The sequence below is a fragment of the Platalea leucorodia genome (genome assembly GCF_965183815.1).
Source record: "Platalea leucorodia genome assembly, chromosome: 5".
Classification (NCBI taxonomy): Eukaryota; Metazoa; Chordata; class Aves; order Pelecaniformes; family Threskiornithidae; genus Platalea; species Platalea leucorodia.
This window is the reverse complement of record NC_138827.1, coordinates 23,974,624-23,995,083: the sequence shown is the minus strand read 5'-3', so window position 1 is coordinate 23,995,083 and position 20,460 is coordinate 23,974,624. Positions and strand designations below refer to the sequence as shown.

At 40.3% G+C, this 20,460-nt stretch overlaps 1 protein-coding gene across 1 annotated transcript in view; it reads left to right on the top strand.

Annotated features, from left to right (window-relative positions):
* PATJ (PATJ crumbs cell polarity complex component) overlaps window positions 1–20,460 on the top strand; it is a 159,897-nt gene that overhangs the window by 98,582 nt on the left and 40,855 nt on the right. Inside the window, exons 30-31 of the mRNA XM_082314335.1 lie at window positions 6,907–6,998; window positions 19,169–19,241. Of these exons, the coding sequence (XP_082170461.1) occupies window positions 6,907–6,998; window positions 19,169–19,241 (165 nt within the window). The remainder of the gene's footprint in view (window positions 1–6,906; window positions 6,999–19,168; window positions 19,242–20,460) is intronic.

The following is a 20,460-nucleotide window of genomic DNA, read 5'->3' as shown; positions in this document are numbered from 1 at the left end:
TTAGGAATCCTCATACCTGACAAGTATACAGGTCACTGAGGTAGGAATATCACAGAATCGTTGGGCCTGGAAGGGACCTCCGGAAGTCATCTGCTCCAACCCCCTTGCTCAAGCAGGGCCACCTGAAGCCAGTTGCCCAGTGCTGTGTCCAGACACCTTTTGAATATCTCCAGTATGATTTCATGCTACTTCCATGCCAGTGATGCAGAGGTCAAGGTGGTCAACTGGCTTTACTTGCAGTGTCTTTTACAACAAAATATGTTAAAAGAGCAGTAATGGCAAACTCAAACATTCAGAAGTTAGGAAATGACAGAATGCAGATTATTTGGTTTTCTCCAATTAAAGACATAAAATTGAAGACTCGTGAGTATGGTCACCGGTCACAGAAGCATTTGTCTCTCTCACGGTTTCCTTGCCTCGTTCAGAGACCTGGATGGACAATCTTTACTGATGAAGCAATTTGACTTCTCTTCCTTTGGGTAGTGCTGCACTGCATGTAGGTATTTAATTGCTCTGCCTGCAGACTGAGCTGCTGGCCATTGCCCACTGCTGAAATATTTAGTTATTTCGTAGAAAAAAAAAGCGATTTGACTTTGCAGCCACTTCATTCATAAGCATTTGAGGCCATTTTCCCCGGTATTCTCATCTGTTCGTCAGCAAATAGACATGCCACACTCAACCCTCTTCTAACTGCATGTTGCAAGTATATTTGCATCTGCATCTTTCATTACACATCAGGTTTGAATACTATAGCATGTCAGCAAGGGAAGGGATTCACATCTTAGGAAGCCTGTAACATTTCTGCACTGTCCCAGGGTGCCCCAGTGAATCCTGTTGGTTAGTGTTGCTCCATTAAAACAGTGGATGCTACTTCAGTGTGTGCAGATTATTCTTCATGGCTGTTGATGGGGGTTAAAGTTAACGGGATGGAGATATATAGAGAGAGATATAGATAAATGGATATTACCTCTTCATTTTTCTTTTGAACTGGAGTTTGACTGGATTCAATTGAAGGATGTGGAATGGTGCCAGACTGCCTCAGCTCCTTATTCATAAAGTCATTTGTCACTGTATTAATGAAATATCATCTCACTTTTAGCTTCTGCAAACAACAGTAGTCTTTTGGGGGCATGATTCTGGCTTGTTTTCAAAGTCAATCCAGCCTATACATTGAGTGAAATGCAGGTCACATAAGAAAACTGTATGTAATCATTATTTTCTTAATACATCTTCTGTGATGTATTTTGGATGGGTATGTTGCTGAAGAAAACAGCTTTTTGAGGGAGACGGTCCTTTCATCCTACTTTCGTATGTGGAAGAAAATTACTTGGGTCAGAATTTGGTCCCTGTGCAAAAGAATGTGTTTTTAACATGACACAAGTTCTGCTTTTCCATTCTATTTCCCAGTAAAGAAACCATCTGTGGTGCTCCTGCCTTGCAGTCTTGCTGTTTTAGTGCAGGTGTCTGCACTGCTTCGTATCTTATTAGTTTGGGCTTAGTCCTGCGGCTGATTGTGCCCAGCATGGCCTGCAGCGTGTTCATGTGGTGCTGTACCTGTGCTGTTAAGCCCTGCTGCTCGTGAACTCTGCATGGGTCTGTCCTGCATGTCCCTGCATGGTAGGTTTTATTCACACTGAATAATCCACCCTGTTATTATTATTATTATTATTATTATTACCATCTCTCCATAAGAGAGTCAACTGTGTTCTATTAATAAACCAAGCTGTTCAGAGCCCTGTTATGCTAAATTACTGATGTTGGGATTTTCTGCCATCTTCCTGTCCCTGCTTATCTGGCTGCAAATAGGGCAGGAGGTGGAAGGAAACTGCTCGTTTGGATGTTTTGCTCTAGGAGGCCACAGCACTTCTTTCTTGAAAGAGTGAAAGCTAGTCTTCATAGTCAAGAATTGCTGTACAAGTTTGCCTGTTGTCCGTTCTGGACTGTTGCACGAGAGGCAATTTTTTTTTCTTTTTTTTATGCTATTTTTGTCATAGCTCAAAGCCAGAGGGCTTTTGTGCTAAATGTATTTTTATTGCTATTTTATTTTAAAATTCTTAGATAAATATAGGTTATGCTGTAATAATATAATAGATACATCAGTATTTTCCCCAAGTAAATTAACTACCCAGCCAAATTCATAATGCCACTTCTGTTATATAATGTGGGGGATTGGCATTTTATTCTCAGTTTATTTGTTGTGGGATCGTTATGTTTTTCCTGTGTCAAGACAGCTATTTTGGATTAGGCAAGTGGCACCATCTCTCAAGGGGGACAGTAATTCGAACGTAGACAGACAGTGAGGTTTTCACATGAGAAGAGTCATCTTGAATGATTAACTCTAGTGGTGGGGTTTTTTTTATTCTTTTTTAAACACAATAGTCATAGCTTCTGTTCTTCTCAGATTCGTTTAGTGAAGGTAACGTTCGGGGATAGCATCCTTTTCATCTTTTCATAGGAGGATACAAATACTTTTTTCATGCGCTCTGTATACAGGTTACCAATTAAGGTTAGTGTTGGGTGGTGATTTTTAAAGCTGCAAATAAGGTAAAGCTGTAATCGGAAAGCTGGTTGTGCATGAGGCAATCTGCGGTGTTCTGTCGTCCTGTCTCTCTTTCCACTCTCTCTAGGTGGGGAACCACAGGGGTCAACTGCCTGCCGAACCAACGGCAAAGCCAAGTTGCAATGCAGGGCAGGAGATTTTCTGGAGTTTATGGTCTCTTGATCACTTTAGATGATGCATATGTTTGAATGTGTGCAGGCAAGAAATTTGATGAGGAAAGAAGAATTCACATTCTAATTAATTATTTTTTCTTTCCAGTGTTTTCCTCACACTTTATTATTTGGGGGTATGGTGTATTTTATGGGGTTTCAGTCTATATAATTTGACTGATCAAAAAGTTTTTGAAACTTTTTCCATTGTTTCAGGGAGTCTGTTTGTATCTCGAAATGCTACAATTCCTGTGGTTAGAAGGAACCTAATGCATTGGTACAAAGAAATAATTATTACAGAAAGCTATGCCAGTTCTTTTACTAGCTTTGGGTATCAGTTAACTTGCTTTTCATAAAAATCAGATGATAGTAATTTTATGGATTTCCATTACTGCTGCATAGTAAAAACAGTGCTTTTTTTTTTTTTAAATATCCATATCTAAAGTTTCGCTTCTGCAAATTAAAGTTTGAGAAGCAAACAATCCTTTAATTTTTTTTCTCTTAATTTAAGAGTTCAGATTTCAGTGATTTTGTACTTTCTGCTGCTTTAGTGTATGAAACTGTAAACCAAAACTTTTGTAGGTGAAGGCAACAGTACATTTGGGATATGTGATAAAATCTGCCATAAAGCAGTGCAGGGTTATGTTAAAGATTGAATTTAAGTGTGCTGACCTGACCTCATACCTGTAGCATGTTGTTATCTGTCTCTGTTTTCTGCTGTCTTTCCAAGAAGTTATGTAAAGAGACATTTAAAGAAGAGTTGAGGTTGATTTAGATCAGTTTATTTCTTTTGCTTAGTCAAAGTTTTGTTTTTCTTTTCTAATTGCTGATGAAAAAAGTAAAGCACAGATTTATAGGTTTTGACTCCCAGAGTACTATTTGGTTAATCTGTCGTGTTACTTTATTTAATTTGAAAGATTTAAAATGGTGTTCCTTATGAAATCCTAGATGTTCTCTTTTTTCTTTTATTTAAGTAGGCTTTTGTGCTTTGCTCATCATTGTGGTATATGAAGCTAACGGAACACTAATTTACTTTGCAAAGGAAAGTGACTTTTTTTTTAAAAAAAAAAAAAAGAAAAATTAATACTGGTTGTAATAACTATCTGGGACAGTCCAAAACCTTGAGGAGATATATTACTTTGATTATCCTTTCATTTTGGTGTAATTAAATAATTTTAACTTACAGACCCAGCTCACAGCTAATTAAATTTTGTACTATTTGATACATCTACTGAATAGGATTAATTTAGCCAGAGTAAAGACTATAAATTTTAATCTAAGGAGTCTGCTGCTCAGAAAAAATTGATGGTAGTTTAACTAAATCCAAACAATTTGTAAAGCATACAGTATTCCCAGTGAATAATTTATTTTTAAACTTAGAGAAATTAAGTCAACAAACTCACTGAAAGTTTCAAGTCCAGCTTGAAGCCAGAATGCAACTGAGCATTCGTTTTTGCCATTGGATTTTTAAATTTATCTTTGATTAACAAAGCGTAGCCTAGGATGTTGCTTCTCACCCTATCTTTGCAGCCATGGCCATTGCAGACAGCACCATATTAAACTCTTATGAACGCTGATGGGATACTGTTTCCTCAGTGCTGATCGTTTCATGCCAGCTCAGACTCTCGTACACCTTTCTTGGTTCTCTCTTTGTACAGTAAGCAAGTTGCTAGGTAAATGGTTTGCACTTCAGTCTTCATGAATAATCAAGTATTAGGGGTTTTATTCTTGTCCTTGCATTGTCCTTATTTAACTGATGAACTTGCATGTTATTTTGACCCATTGAAAATAAGATGGGAATATTGTGAAGTTGCCAGTATGACCAAATAGCCTGTATGACACAAGGCTGTAAGACTTGGCAAGTTATTTCTTGACTGAATGAAAAAATCATCTGAGAACACAAAACCAAAATCCAATACAAACATTTTCAGTAGCAAAAAGTCCTTCTATAATCACTAGTAAATTGTTCCTGGGCTCCATTATCATTATTGTTTTAAACAGCATTGGTATATCAAATGTGAATGTAAATATTATGTTGTAAATGAAGAGTGGAAGGAAAAAATTGCAGTATTGAAACGAAGCTGGCTGCTCACTTTGGAATGGTGTGTGAACACTCCAGCTCCAGAGAGGTGCGTTAATCTAATCAAGATGCGTGGAGTGAGAATTTTGACAGAGTTAAATAGCAGATTATTCTGCACACTTGGAAGCCTCTGGTGCTTGCTTAGATGGCAAGACACAGGACAAGCTGAACCGTGAACCTGAACTAACATCATGACTTCAAATACTATTCATTTCTTTTTCTTCATCTTTAATGTTTTGCCTTCTTTTTTGGACAAAATAAAAGATGCTAAATGTAGCTTTTGAATTAGTTTCCATGTTCATGTGCACAGGTATTCAGGTATAGGTAAATAATTGTTCCTCCAGAGAAAGTTATCTTGGTGCTTATTCCAGTCTGAGTTGTCAAAGTCGAAGGAAGACAGCTCTGGTAGTCCTGCTCCCTGCTGTCAGGGGAGGATGCTTTCCTTCACCACCTTGTTGAGTGTTTGCTTCAGCTTAGTTTTAAATCTGAAAATCATCAGGGTACAACTAAGAGACTGCTCAAGGGTTTTGTTAATCTCCTTGATGTAGTCCTTTTTTTCCCATAATATTCAATTCAGGTTTTACTTTCTTTAAATTTATTGTGGTATTCATATCTACCTTATGTTCTGCATATGATCTTCATGATTATAGTTCGTGCAATGCCTGAAAGGCAAGCATCCTCCTAGGATACCTCTGAGGTGGGAAGCATTAATGAAGGGGAGCTGAAGCTCAAGAAACTCAGGGCATTGTGGGCAGGCTGAGGTGGAGCATGGTGTTAAACACAAGCCCTGCCTGTGAGATGAATGAAATGCTTTAAATATTCCATTTTTACACTGCAGATTATTTTTTTGGTATAATACTGAGTATGCTTTTGGTTGGCTTGGAAGTAACTACTATATTCATCTCAGAGATGCTGTTGTCCTTGTTGAAGTCCCACTTGCTGAACATGGCACTGGGAGACAGTAAGCATCTTATTTTCCTCAAACTGGGAAAAGACTTCTAGTTCCTACAGAAAGAAATGTCCTGAAGCTCATGCTGTATTAAAACCAAGCTGTTTCCCTCTGAAAACTGCAGCATTTACTTGCACACAGCAGAAGTGTCCAAAGTAGTACTTGGTGCCTGTTGCTGTGCTTAGGTGTTTGATCCATCACAGCAAAAGTGATGTGGCATGTTCTTAAATTGTCCTTTGTCTCCATGGCTCTCAGTTCTGTTTCCTTAAGTGGAACTGAGGAGTCATCACAATCTTAACAGCAAGTTTTCCTAAACTGCCAGTTGCCTGTAGGTAAGGTATAGGAGTGTCTGTCTCAAAATCTGTGCTGTTGTCATATCTATATGATTCTTCTCAGATCAAGTTATTTTCCAAAAATCTGGGAAGAATACTTAAAATCCATTCTATGGGTCTGTGAAAAAGAGTAAAAGATTTCTCTCATTTGTGGCTTACTAATAAGACTAAACTAGCTCTGCATTTGGTTCCTGTTTTATATTGGTCTAGAATAAAACTTGGAATGTTTTGCTATTAATAAAATATTTTTTCTTTGATAAATTGGAGTCTAAGATGTTGAAAATGTAATATTTTAAAATCCATTCTAAGGCTGCAATTCTGTGATCCATTATGGAGTCAGTATGAGAAGGAGGATGTTCTTAAAAATCAAATTAGGATTTATTCTTTTGAAAGGAATGATAAGAAAGCTGATGAGGAATGTTTAAAGTGTCGCTGCTGAGTTGCAGACTGCCCCCCATCCTCCTCCAGTAGTTGGCTGAAGGAAGGGGCAACAGCCGTGGGCAGTCCAAGGCCAAGCTCAGCAGTGCCCGTCTCCTCTTACTTGCTTATCATATGATGTCTTTCTGCAGCACAACTGTGCCTGAAAGAGGCTTTTAGTGCGTCAGCTCCTGGTATTTCTGTCTCTACAACACTGTACAGATAGGTGTATCTATCAGTGCAACGTTGATATTCCTGGCTATAAGAGCCTCAAAAGGTATCCAATTTATATTTTGCGGACCGCATTTTCTTTGAGTCTCATCTCTTTATCCCACAGTAAATTAGGAAATCTTGGTGGTGTGCATTAAAACAATGCATACTTTTCCACTTACATTAAAATCTTCATTTTCTTTTAACAGATAAACAATCAGATATTGTATGGAAGAAGTCACCAGAATGCTTCTGCAATCATTAAGACTGCGCCATCAAAGGTCAAGCTAGTTTTCATACGGTAAGAACAGTTCTCATCAAAAGATTTGTTTGCACTTTGTCCTATTACATTACATACCTACATATGTGATTTACATATTTGTCCTGTTTTGAAAATGCTGAACTTGCTTAGTTCTCTTTGAAGTGAAATAAACCTTTTCCTTGACTATTTATCTCAGGTCTGTTGAAGAGTTCTCCTTAACAGTGCGAAGAAAATAAGATCTAATGTAATTGAATGCCTGTTTTAGGGGTGTCTGCTGAAGACTTGAGCTGTCCCTCTTGGGTTTGAGAGCACCCTGTTAAGAACTTAGAATTGTAGAATCATAGAATCATTTAGGTTGGAAAGTTCCTTTAAGATCATCAAGTCCAATCGTCAACCTAGCACTGCCAAGTCCACCACTAAACCATGTCCCTAAGCACCACATCTACCTGTCTTTTAAATACCTCCAGGGCTGGGGACTCAACCACTTCCCTGTGGCCTGTGAAGAAGGTTTTCCTAGTATCCAATTTAAACCTCCCCTGGTGCAACTTGAGGCCATTTCCTCTTGTCCTATTGCTTGTTACTTGGCAGAAGGGACCGACCCCCACCTTGCTACAACCTCCTTTCAGGCAGTTGTAGAGAGAGATAAGGTCTCCCCTCAGCCTCCTCTTCTCCAGGCGAAGCAACCCCGGTTCCCTCAGCTGCTCCTCATAAGACTTGTGCTCCAGACCCTTCACCAGCTTCATTGCCCTTCTTTGGACACGCTCCAGCACCTCGATGTCTTTCTTGTAGTGAGGGTCCCAAAACTGAACACAGTACTCGAGGTGCGGCCTCACCAGTGCCGAGTACAGGGAGACGATCACTTCCCTGGTCCTGCTGGCCACAGTATTCTTGATACAAGCCAGGATGCTGTTGGCCTTCTTGGCCGCCTGGGCACACTGCCGACTCATATTCAGCTGACTGTCGACCAACACCCCCAGATCCTTTTTTTGCCAGGCAGCTCTCCAGCCACTCCTCCCCAAGCCTGTAGCATTGCATGGGGTTGTTGTGACCCAAGTGCAGGACCCGGCACTGAGCCTTGTTGAACCTCAAACAGTTGGCCTCGGCCCATCGATCCAGCCTGTCCAGATCCCTCTGCAGGGCCTTCCTGCCCTCCAGCAGATCAACACTCCTGGCCAACTTGGTGTCATCTGCAAACTTACTGGGGGTGCACTTGATCCCCTTGTCTAGATCATTGATAAAGATATTGAACAGAATTGGCCCGAACACTGAGTGCTGGGGAACACCACTTGTGACCGGCTGCCAACTCCATTCACCACTTCCCTTAGAACTTACTAAAGTGCTTTAGGTTGGTTCTGCCAGCACGAAGGCAGGGTGGGCAGCTTGCTTCACCCAGACTGCCAGCAGGAGGTGAAAACAATGCAGAAGCTTGGGGCTGGAGAGGGAGCTGCTGTGAGGGGAGCAAGCAAGTATGGATGGAGTAAGTGGAGCATTGGCTGGGCGGATGTGTGAAGGATAGCTTTGTATGGGCATCAAAATAGGATCTAAAAAGTGAGCTAGGGCTTACTTGTACAAAGGGGGAACCTGACTTTGACAAGGAGAACTGGGGTGGCTTTTGTGGGAGGGAATATGCTAAAACAACCTTTCATCTACATAAGCGCATCTTTTCTCTTACTCGAAGCATGAAAATTTTTTCTCTTAGTCTGTACATGAGTTAAGGACACGTGCATGCATTCACTCTGTAGTTCAGGAAGTGTTACTCTTATGACCCTGGGCAGGAGGTCTGGGAAGAAGCCTCCCCTTTCCCAGAACTCGTATACGCTTTAATATATTGGAATTTCATAAATGCATCCATTCCAGCTGTGACTTTCGTTGGGCACTTATCCCCATGCCATTTTATAATGTGATCTTCCCACCAACATATACATCATACTTGATACTGTTTTATATTCTTTGCTCATACACAGCTTACCTGTAAACAATGTAATAATCTGTGGGTGAATGCATATAAATGTGTACATTTACTCGCATGGCTCTGTCTGGTACAGCATACACAGAAATGATGGAAGAGCAGCATTAGCGCAGTGAAGAATGAGTTGCTATACTTGGCAGCACAGAGGATCTGGAGGAGATTAATGATCTTGCCTGCAGCTCCCGTGTTACTTTCCCCAGCTATTGAAAATTAAACGTCATGTACAACAACTCACTCACCATTACTTAATTGCATGTGGAAAATGTGACTGGTTGGAAGCTCCAGAAGCAGAACCACAACTTATGAAACCAATATCCAGGGCTGGGTTTAGTGGTGCCAGGCAGAGTGGAGAGCATGGGCTTCTTGCAACCTGCCCTGCTGCACCGAGCACTGCGGCTGGCTGTAGAGCACTTCACTCCGCAGAGCTGCAACAAAGGGTGTATGTTAGCTCAAGTCGCCCATGGATTGGAAATCCTTGGTACATATTTTGTGTCGCGTTTAAGACATAAAGGCCATGTAAGTTTTTAGCCATAATTCCCCTTTTCAGATTGTCTGTGCAGAAGTGAATTTCAAGGCAAAAAGTTATCTTAATGATTATAGTTAGTAGATATTGGAAATACCACTGTATAAATCTTGTCTCTAGAGCTTTTTTAAAAAAAAAGTTTCCATTTTTACATGCTGCTGCTGAGGTTGTAAACTTATGTCTTCACACTTCCCAAGAGCACACATCTTGTCACTGCTCTCAGCCTTGCATTAGAGTATGGTGACAACTGATGGGTCTGTTCGCTTGACCTGAGCAGCCGTTCAAACAGCAATGAAAAGAAATTCTCTCACTGAGAGAATGTCGTTAGTAACGAGAGCACTGGCTTTAACGCAGAGAGAAAACTAATGTTGGCTTTTTTTTATATATATGGTCAACTTCTCATAGTAAAGGGGTGTTTCAAAATTTTAGCAAAGCCAAATCAGGCTGTCTCTCTTAAAGGTGAATTTTAAGGAGAAACAAGAATAATTCTGTTTTCTTATGCAAAAAATATTCCATGAGCCCATTCTCTCTTGGTGCTTCCAGTTCCTATACCTTAGACCACAAAACCAGTGGATGTGATTGACTGAAAATACGAACCAAAAGACTGTGCTGGCACAGAAGTCTTGTCTGTGGTGCAGTTTGGTAGGAAAAATTTTTGCTTCCTTTATCAACTTATTTCAAAATTGTAATATAAAATGGAGGTATTGAAATGCCACTACTTAATGCATTGTGGTGCCAGCTGTAGTAAATAAGAGCAGCAACAGGCATCTTGAATCTCCATCCATCTCTCGTACATGCATGTGCAATATCTTTTCCAGCTGAGAACAAAGCGCTGAGTGTAGCAGGCTCAGCTCTCCTGGTAGGTTTGCTGCTTGGCTGATTTCAGATGTGTTCCTCTGGGCTCTAATGATGTGGAAAGAGCAGGATACCGTTACATTTGTTATGCTTTGAAAATGAGGAGGAGCCAGTTGCAGCAGAAATACTACTTTCTTCCTCCTGAGTGCTCTTACCCATGCAACTTCTTTTAGAGGTAGAAGGCCCATAGCATAACATAGCCAAAACACATCTTGGAGCACACAGTAAGAAGAGGCCACAGCTCACTGTAGCAAAATAACGTGTACTGCAGGAGTTATGAGAGAAATAAATGGTTTTGGTCTTCATGTGCATGAAGATATTAATATTCTAATTTCACCAGTGAAAGACCTGAGTAGGTTATAGTTTTCCAGAAACATGTCATTCTGCAGCCCAGAAAGTTCCTGCATGCCTGACTGAGCTGACTTAGGACATAAAAGCGAAACTAGTGAGACTCTTAGACTATTACTAAAAAGTGTCCTCTTCGATACCCTGAGGCCTTATTTTCCTCAGATGAAGGATGCTCGGTGATAAGCATGCTGCTTTTCACTTTGAAGCAGGAAACAGCATCAAGGTTTTCCTATTTCTGGTGTTTTGGTTCATGTGCAGGGCAGGGGGTTGTTTCCATAAACTCTTTAATCAGTTACAAAAGAAGCCCAGAAATTCCTGGGCACAGAAAAGCCTTTCTGTGAGAACTGTAATAACTATCATTAAATAACTTGGATTTTGTTGCACCCACATTTATTTTTTCTAGGAAAAAATACAGAATAGAAGGTGTCCTCAGCCTTTTTGACTTTTTACTAAAATCCTAACTTACTGTCTGCGCTATAAAAATCTGTTCACGCTTTTTTTTATACCCAAGTAGTGTTACAATTGCATTTCCACCCTTTCTTGCAGTTTTTGCTGATGACACATAGTGCAGTAAGTGCTGTGAGAATCATAGACATCCCTTTATATTTGAAGGCTTCTCGGTCTGGTTATAAGCATCTTTTCCTCAATTAAGTTGATGATGATTATTTAAAACAGTTGATTTTGGCCAGATTCCAAAATATAGGTCTTAACACAGCACTGTTTCCCAGTGGTCTCATTAATTACATGAGCTTGTAATAGCATCTAAAAGATTTGCAGTTATAGTGTCACTTTACTTTTTTTTTTTTTTTTTTTTTAGATTCAGGGCATCTTGTACTTCATAGCCTTCTACAGTAACAAATTTGAAGGCATTTAACCTGCTCACCCAGTTTAACAAACAAACAAACCAATTGCCCAAGCACGGCAAGATTTTCCTGAGATGAAATGGCTCGGTCTGAGTGCTTTCTTTGATGAGTGTCCAGTCATGTTTTATCTGACCTCAAAGTCTTACAGCTGCTGCGTTAACTTCCAAGCTACTGTAGCAAATATGGGTTATATTTTTGATTTCTGAATGTCAGAAATAAATAATAATTTGACTGCAGCTTTCCAAGGCATATAAAGGAGTCTTGCTATGGAAGCGCTAGTGGAAGTCAGTGGTAATAGGGCATGTAAAGGTCTTAGCTGCCCTTTGAAATTCTTGATCTGAGTCTCCAACAACAGGAATTAGCCAGGTAGTAATCTGAGAAAGGGACTTGTTTCTTGTAGGAGTCTCTGTGCCCTAATTCCCAAAATAGAATGGGTTTTGTATCCACTGTGGTTTTTGTTCAGGCATTTTAAGTCCGTCCTTTTAAGATGCATAATAAGACAATATAATTAGATTTTACATCTGTAGTAGGAAATCCAGCTTATATCAGAATGCTCTTTTACAGAGAGAATTTTATGATTCAGCAAATTCAATGTTTTTTTCCATGCTCAATTAACTGCCTTTAATCTGTTTTGGTGCTTCAGTGTTGGTATAATAAGCAGATCAAATATAGTTTGAATGCTTGAATCAAAGTGAACGCCACTGATTTCAAACCATCATCCCATTGTGTTCAGTTCTGTGATTCATTCTTTGGTATACCTTTATTCTTTAAAAGAAAATTGTCTTGTGCTGTGATGAAAAATGAGAAATGCTTTAAGAATAAAGTATGGTAGGATTTTGCTTATTTAAATACCATCTGTTAGCTGTCCAGAGTTGTCCTCCCACACTGCAGTCGTTTGTTCTGTTATCATTGCTTCCTAGCGATGGGATTGTAGCTTCTCAGTGAAGCCCACAAATCTCTGTCACCTAACCCCTCCTTCCGTTTCTAGGTGTAATTGTAAAGACTAATCTCTTGTTATTTATGGTGACATGCAAAGGAGAGACATCCTTATAGTCTGAGGACTGGTAAAGCAAGGGCAGTGGCTAGGCTGTCCAGTTGTGGGTGCTGTTTAACGCTCTCCATTGCTGTGACTTTGTCACTCAGTCTTTGCTGTTCTTTTAGAGCCCCTATAAAAGTAACATTGTATGTTGTATGCTAGAGTCTCAAATATTGTCATGCTTTAGAAATTATTTTTGCTTTAAGTCTGTTCAAGCTTACATAATTGGTCATCTTTTAATAGTGTAAACTGTTTTTACTTGCTTTGATTGTTTAGGTTCTTTCATGTGGGAAAGCTTTAAAAACAAGCTCTTGTCAGACACTGTGTGTGCAAGTTTGAACTTTTCCTGTTTTCTTCAGGGCTGTTTCCTTCTTGCTGTCATACACACGTGGGAACAAGCGCACGGTTGAGGAAGTTAAGTAATTTGGGCTCTTTCAAACCTTTGATGACCTAAGCTGCGGTTTATATGAACATTAGTTGTTCATTTAAAATATCTGTATGCATTTGGCTCTCACGTAGTTAGGAGTGGATGGAGGGGAAATGGAGAACAAGACTGTTCTTGCTGTTAGCAGGAGAGATTTTTCAAGAAGATGCACAATACAAAGGTCTTGCCTTGACCCAGCTGAAGGAAAAATTCAGTGTGCCTTTTCAGTGTGCAACTTTTCTGCAGCTCTTCTTTTCCAAAGGAATGTCTAGAGGAAAACAAAGATGAGAAAACATGAGATCCTGACCTGATTTTTCTTCTTTTTGACAAACAGGATGAGGGCAGTATAGGTTTTCAATAATCTGCAGGACTTTATGCCCTGGTGTCACAACCAGTGGGAGTCCTAACGGTTACTGGGCAAACATTGTTCATAGAATCATAAAATGGTTTGGGATGGAAGGGACCTTTAAAGGCCATCTAGTCCGTCCCCCCTGCAATTGGCAGGGACATCTATAACTACGTCAGGTTGCTCAGAGCCCCATCCAGCCTGTCCTTGAATGTTTCCAAGGATGGGGCATCTACCACCTCTCTGGGCAACCTGTTCCAGTGTTTCACTACCCTCATTGTAAAAAATTTCTTCCTTATATCTAGTCTGAATCTACCCTCTTTTAATTTAAAACCATTACCCCTTGTCCTATCGCTATTGGCCCTGCTAAAAAGTCTGTCACCATCTTTCTTATGAGCCCCCTTTAAGTACTGAAAGGCCGCAATAAGGTCTCCCCGCAGCCTTCTCTTCTCCAGGCTGAACAACCCCAGCTCTTTCAGCCTTTCCTCATAGCAGAGGTGCGCCATCCCTCTGATCATTTTTGTGGCCCTCCTCTGGACCCGCTCTAACAGGTCTGTGTCCTTCTTGTACTGAGGATCCCAGAGCTGGATGCAGCACTCCAGGAGGGGTCTCACCACAGCAGAGCAGAGGGGCAGGATCACCTCCCTCAACCTGCTGGTCATGCTTCTTTTGATGCAGCCCAGGATATGGTTGCCTTTCTGGGCTGCGAGAGCACATTGTCGGCTCATGTCCAGCTTTTCGTCTATCAGTACCCCCAAGTTGTTCTCCTCAGGGCTGCTCTCAATCCCTTTATCCCCCAGCCTGTACTGATACCGGGGATTGCCCTGACCCAGGTGCAGGACCTTGCACTTGCCCTTGTTGAACCTGATGAGGTTCACACAGGCCCATTTCTCCAGCTTGTCCAGGTCCCTCTGGATGGCATCCCATCGCTCAGGCATGTCAACTGCACTGCTCAGCTTGGTGTCATCTGCAAACTTGCTGAGGGTGCACTCAATCCCGCTGTCTATGTCATTGATGAAGATATTGAACAGCACTGGCCCCAGTACAGACCCCTGAGGGACACCACTCGTCACTGATCTCCATCTGGACATCGAGCCATTGACTGCTACCCTCTGGATGCAACCATCCAGCCAATTCCTTACCCACCAAACAGTCCACCCATCAAATCCATATCCTTTCAATTTAGAGAGAAGGATATTGTGGGGGACCATGTCAAAGGCCTTACAGAAGTCCAGATACATGACATCCATAGCTCATCCCTCATCCACTGATGCAGTCACTCCATCATAGAAGGCCACTAGGTTGGTCAGGCAGGACTTGCCCTTGGTGAAGCCGTGCTGGCTGTCTCGAATTGCCTCCCTGTCCTCCATGTGCCTTAGCATAGCTTCTAGGAGGATCTGTTCCATGATCTTCCCAGGCACAGAGGTGAGGCTGACAGGTCGGTAGTTCCCAGGGTCATCCTCCTTACTCTTTTTAAAAATGGCTGCGATATTTCCCTTTTTCCAATTCCCAGGGACTTCACCTGACTGCCATGACTTTTCAAATGTCATGGTGAGTGGCTTGGCAACTACATCAGCCAATGCCCTCAGGACTCTGGGATGCATCTCATTGGAACCCAACGTACATAAGTACATTCAGGTTCCTCTGGTGGTCGCAAACTTGATCTTCTCTTACAGCGGGAGGACCTCTGCCCCCCTGATCCCCGTCAAATGGCCCATTGACTCAGGAGGTGTGAGGAGAGAGCCTTCACTTGCTCTCCAGATCTGTTCCAACTAAGATGTCATGCAACTGCATACAAGCTGTTGGGTTTTTCTCCTGAATCTTGATGTACTTTGTATTCCCAAAAAGCATCCACAACCCTTTACAAAGCTGTTGTCAAATGATCTTTTAGTGTTAATGATGTGTGTAGTTGCAGATAGTTTGGCAGGAGGTTCATCTCCCTTAGTTTAGGCATCTAGAGGTCATCTGGACTTCTGTGATTACTGAATAGTTGTCAGGAACCTCCAAAGAGCAATTCAGTTCATCCTGTCCTAAATTAGGTCATTTAGGTGCTGGGATGAATTGCCCTTTTAAGTGGAGCTGGTTTGGGATTTGTCTTGATTTTGCACTGATCATAGAAGAAGTTTGGACACTATCTTAGACAAGATGCCCTGCTTTAGACAGGTAATGAGTCTTATGCAGCATACTCAACAAATATTTTCTTAGCATTGCATGACAGTGAGATTACCATCACAAACCTGAGAGACGTAAGAGTAAGTGAAATGGAAAACAGCAAATGTCCTCAAAGGAAGGCAGGGAACCTGAATTCAAGAATTACAAGTCTGAGGTTGATGAGCAAATGAAAAAAAAAAAAAAAAACTGAATTGGGCTGAGGCTGTGACTTCTGGTTATCATCTTTAGAAAGATAACTTTCTGAATGCTTCATAGACCATTCCAACTGTGTGTGACATTCATCCAAATTGCCAGCGACAGCTTTCTGATAAATGCAGCACAGTGTTGCAGGGCAGCTTAGCTGACGCCTTATAGCACACAACTTTAACTTCCCTTCAGGCTTATTTTCTGCCGCGTGGAATGAGTATTCCCTTTAGATTTATATTTGCATATTGCTCTCTTAAGGTTTTTTTTTCATGCCATTTGTTTATGATAGTTAATTATTAGTCAATAATAACTGTATTTGTCTTTACTTAAGCTGCACATCTCCCCCTTCATCAGAAGTGCAATTGTTAGACAGAGCAAAACATCAGGAGTTCTTCTCTTTGGACAGTGAGAAAGGACGGGGACTGTCCAGGGGTCCTATTTAGGCTAGAAAGGAAGTAAAATCTAGTAAAGTATGGCAATCTAATCAAATAAATCTGAAAGGGTATGAGCTTTTCTAAAGTCTAAAGAGTATTTGCCACTTACATATTGCTTTGATCTTGCTTCCTGTGACCCTTTGCGATGAGGGAAGCTTCTTGTTTCTTCAGTATCGAGCTATAGTTAGTGACATTGGTAGAAGCAATAGGCACTCTAACCCCCAAGCAGATCTAATTCCCATTTTCACTCAGAAACTCTTCCTGAGCGGTTAGAAGCAATAAAAGCATTTGTGGGAGGGGTGATGAATTCCTTCCCTATTCAGTTTATATGTAACTGATGAAATATAAACACCTCTCTGGCACACGAGCTCAGCAAGGAGGTGGCTGCCATCCCAGCATCTTATACAAACCAGTATGAGAGCTGGAACAAGAGTGATGGATGTTTATCATTTCTGCAGATAATGGAGGGGGAGCGTCTGAGCCTCCCTGCTGTATAATTTGCATTGTACGTTGCTTTGACCCTGTGAGTATGAAGCTGTGTCTTGACTGTGAAGGGCTTAGACATCTTAACCTCGAGCAATACTGAGCACTGGTAACTGAGAACAGCTTTCTTGGAGGTGGTTATGTAGCAACTATTGGCAAATACATTGAATGTTCATTTGCAGTCACTGTAATTTGAATATGATGTTCAGACTTCTAAGCTGTCTGCTTCAGCATCAAAAGAAAAATGATTGCTTCTTTTAGTTATAAATAAATTCATGTTTTAGTTGAGGACACTTGTGGAAGTGGAGAGCAGAAAGAGCAATTTATTATTAGATCTGTCACTTTAAAATATGTTCCCACTTTGATTCTGCTTTGAAGCATTCTCCTTTGAAGCAGCATTAAACTATTTAAATATGTACGAGTCCTAGCAGGGGGAGATTACAAGTTGTGACACTTTGTAACCTTGTTTTTTTTATTTTTTGCATTTTTTTCCTAGGGAATTACTGTAAGTGGTTTTTTATTGCTTGGAATAAAAATGGTCATCCATTTAAAACTGCATAAAAATGTTTGCCCAGTGATGGGAAAAAAAATGTTGTGTAATACATATATGAAGTAGAAACTAATTTGTATAATTAATTACACCCCACTTTATCATGCGATCATGAAGCTTCTGTCTAGCAATTTTTAGAATTATATTTCTTAAAAAAGTTTATATGTACCTTGTTGTTTTCAAGTTCGCTCCTAATTGCAAGGCATGCAGCATGCATTGTAAGCTACAGAAGTGTTGTTAGTTTTCATGCTGTTTGTGCTTCATATAAACTATTGTCAGAAGAATTTCTACAGTCAAGTAAAAATTGCTGGGACTCTTAGACACCTTACACTTGCAGATTTATTCTTAGAGGTTAGAAAAGCAATGTAATTAGATTGATGTCTCATGAAGATAAGAGGAGGAAAAATGTCATTGCTTAATATGCTTTACAGAGTAAAATGCACTTGGAAATTGTGAAATGCTTATGAAATTCATGGGCTTGATTCTGTGCATTCCTCAGATTTCTGTCTTGGCCCTGTGCACACATATTTCTGCATCACAAGCCACTCTGGTTCTGATCTTAGCATGGTTTCTGACTCCTACAAGGCTTTGAGCAGGGCCAAGAGGAGAGGCTGGGAGCGAGTACAAAAATGAGCAGCACAAAACCAATTCCTTTGAATTGTATGGCTGTTTGGTTGAAGATAAGTAAATGAATTCACCAACCTTTGCCTGCAGGATTTATCATTTCAAATGACTGTGACTGAATTTCCCATATGCTGCGCTGCTGAGAGCAGTGTTGTCTTTCAGTGATCATAACATGCTAGCTTCACGTGTTTAACTCTTGAGGGATAAAATTAAACTTTTGTCTTCCAGGCACTTCTATAAAATGTTTTTAAACACATGCTAGTCTAATATTTTATTCCAGAAGTTAAAGAGGAAAAAATTGTGCTTGTGTTACGGTGACTTGGAAGGTAGATAAAACCAGAAATCAAATCCAGAAGACCCACTGCATGAGAAGTCATTTCCTTTCATCTCAAGTTCTGTATCTGCAAAGTAGCAGTGTTACTGATTCCTTCTCTCTCTTGTTTTGGTGATCGGAGGCTCTGTAGCAGTACTGAATCTTTAGCAAAATGGGGTTTGCATCATGTTCCTGGTTTCTGTTCACCCCAAAAATAAAGAGACACATCAGTACAGTTTTTGAAGCAAAATTTGGAGTATGAATCTGAGTATGTCTCAGATTTGCCTTAAACAATATCACTGAAATCTTACTTTACTTGGTTAGGTTTTACAGAGGCCAAAAAAATGCAGAGCTAATTCCACAAACCAAATAATTTTAAATGTCAGTTGTGGAAATACATTAACAAGACAGAATGCTATTTAATAAAAAAAAGGCTTTTGAAAGTTACAAAGTAATCAGATGTTGACTTAGGAATGCATTTTAAAGAGGACAGAGGAAAAGATGCCATACATAATAAGCATCTTTGAAAAATAATGCTTTATGTATAGGGGGAATCAATGTCCATCTGTTTTTTTTTCTCCTTACATTTTGTAAATGTTCTTCCAAGTTTTTACATTGAATCTTTTAGAAAAGACCACAGCAAATATGAACAAAAAAGAAAGAGCAATCTATTGTAGTAAAACAGGTATTATATTTCAGTAACTTGAATGTTAGACTACAAACAAGCAGTTTACAAATGTAGACACTATTACAAGAGGCTAACAAAGTATTAGCACATCTCTTGATGTGTAGGGACCATATACTCCAACTGCATGTTCTGATAATCCACACAAAATTAGATTTCCAAAGAATGTGATGTCAGTATGTCCCAGATGAAACTACTGTGGTCCCAAGAAGGGCTGTAATCTGTTTGCTAGCAAAGAACAAAAGCAAAAATGAAATGCTTTTCTAAGCTCTAACTTCTGGTAAGAAACAGTTACCTTTCATGCTAGGAAGAGTATTTTCTCAATGGGCAAAACCAACTCAAAAGAAAAGTTTGGCCATTATGGTTTAGTGTGTAATATGTTGTTGTTTGTTTTGCAGAAGTGAAGATGCAGTCAATCAGATGGCTGTTACTCCTTTCCCATTACCTTCCAGCTCCCACTCTTCTATTGAGGTAAGGTTTGTGGGTTGTTTGTTTTTTGTTTGTTTGTTTGTTTGTTTGTTTTTTTTTTTTTTAATTAGGGATTGCTGTATTAGATAGATTAATCATAATTAGCAGTTCATTATAAATCTGAGCACCTTGTCTAATTAAACCCTAAATCATAAAATGCATTGAGTAGGAACTTGACCTAATAGGCATCTTTTCCCCGTCTTTTTTTTATTGATCTCATCATTACTGAAAGGGCTCGCATCCCGTTAACAACAGGTATTAAAACAGGTTATTACTGTACAGGAGGAAGAAAAATCTCCAAATGAAAACCTTGCCATCTCCTATCCTGCTCCTTTTTCAGCTGGTTAGAGTAGTCCTGGTGAGGATCTTTTGCCTGGAACACGGATATCCTCCTGCAGAAGAGAAATGAGCATTTTTCAGGCAAAAGCTCCTACCTTCTAAGTTCTTTTTCCCCCAGAGTACCCTCCCATCAGCATCTCTAAAAACAAAGTAGGGATGACCAGCAACTAGCTACGGTAAAAGAGGGCACTGTGTACATGGTTTGCATTACGAGAGTCCCTTGAGACAATCCCAGCCTAACTGAGAGCCCTGGTCCACCACTTTGTCCTGTGCCACAGCATTGGACTCTCATTCCTGCTGATTTTCTTCCCGGAGGAGCAGACGAGGGCTGTTTAAGCAGTGAGCTGTAGTACACAGTGTTGTAGCATACGATCTTCCAGTGCAAAAACTTCCTTTGTGTGGTAATCTTACCAGTGTTTTTCTTTATTATAGTTGCTATCTTAGCCCCAGTGTAGCCTGATTGCTCTCTTGTGCACCGTGAATCCTTGCAGTGTCACCACATCGTTATCGTTTTGACATCTCAATATGGTGTAACTAAATTTTCTGGATAAAGTACATGGTTAGCCTTGTTGTTGCTTTTTAATTCTATTTCTATTTGAGCTAATAAAGCAAAATATGTTTTATAATTCAATTGGGGTTTGGTCTTGCCTTGAATTGATAAATTCATGTGCATTGAACTCCTGGTATTTCAATAAGCATTACTGTGATCCCGCAGCACTGGTCCACACTAGGTAGCGCTGGATGAATCTCCTGTTTGCACGCTTGCTGATGCTTTCCAGATTATATTACCACTGATGGCTACTTCCATACAGGCGTAGTGCTGTACAGTGCAAGAGCTGCTTAGTTTTTGTTTGGATCTGAGTCATTTTTGGACAGTGCTTTG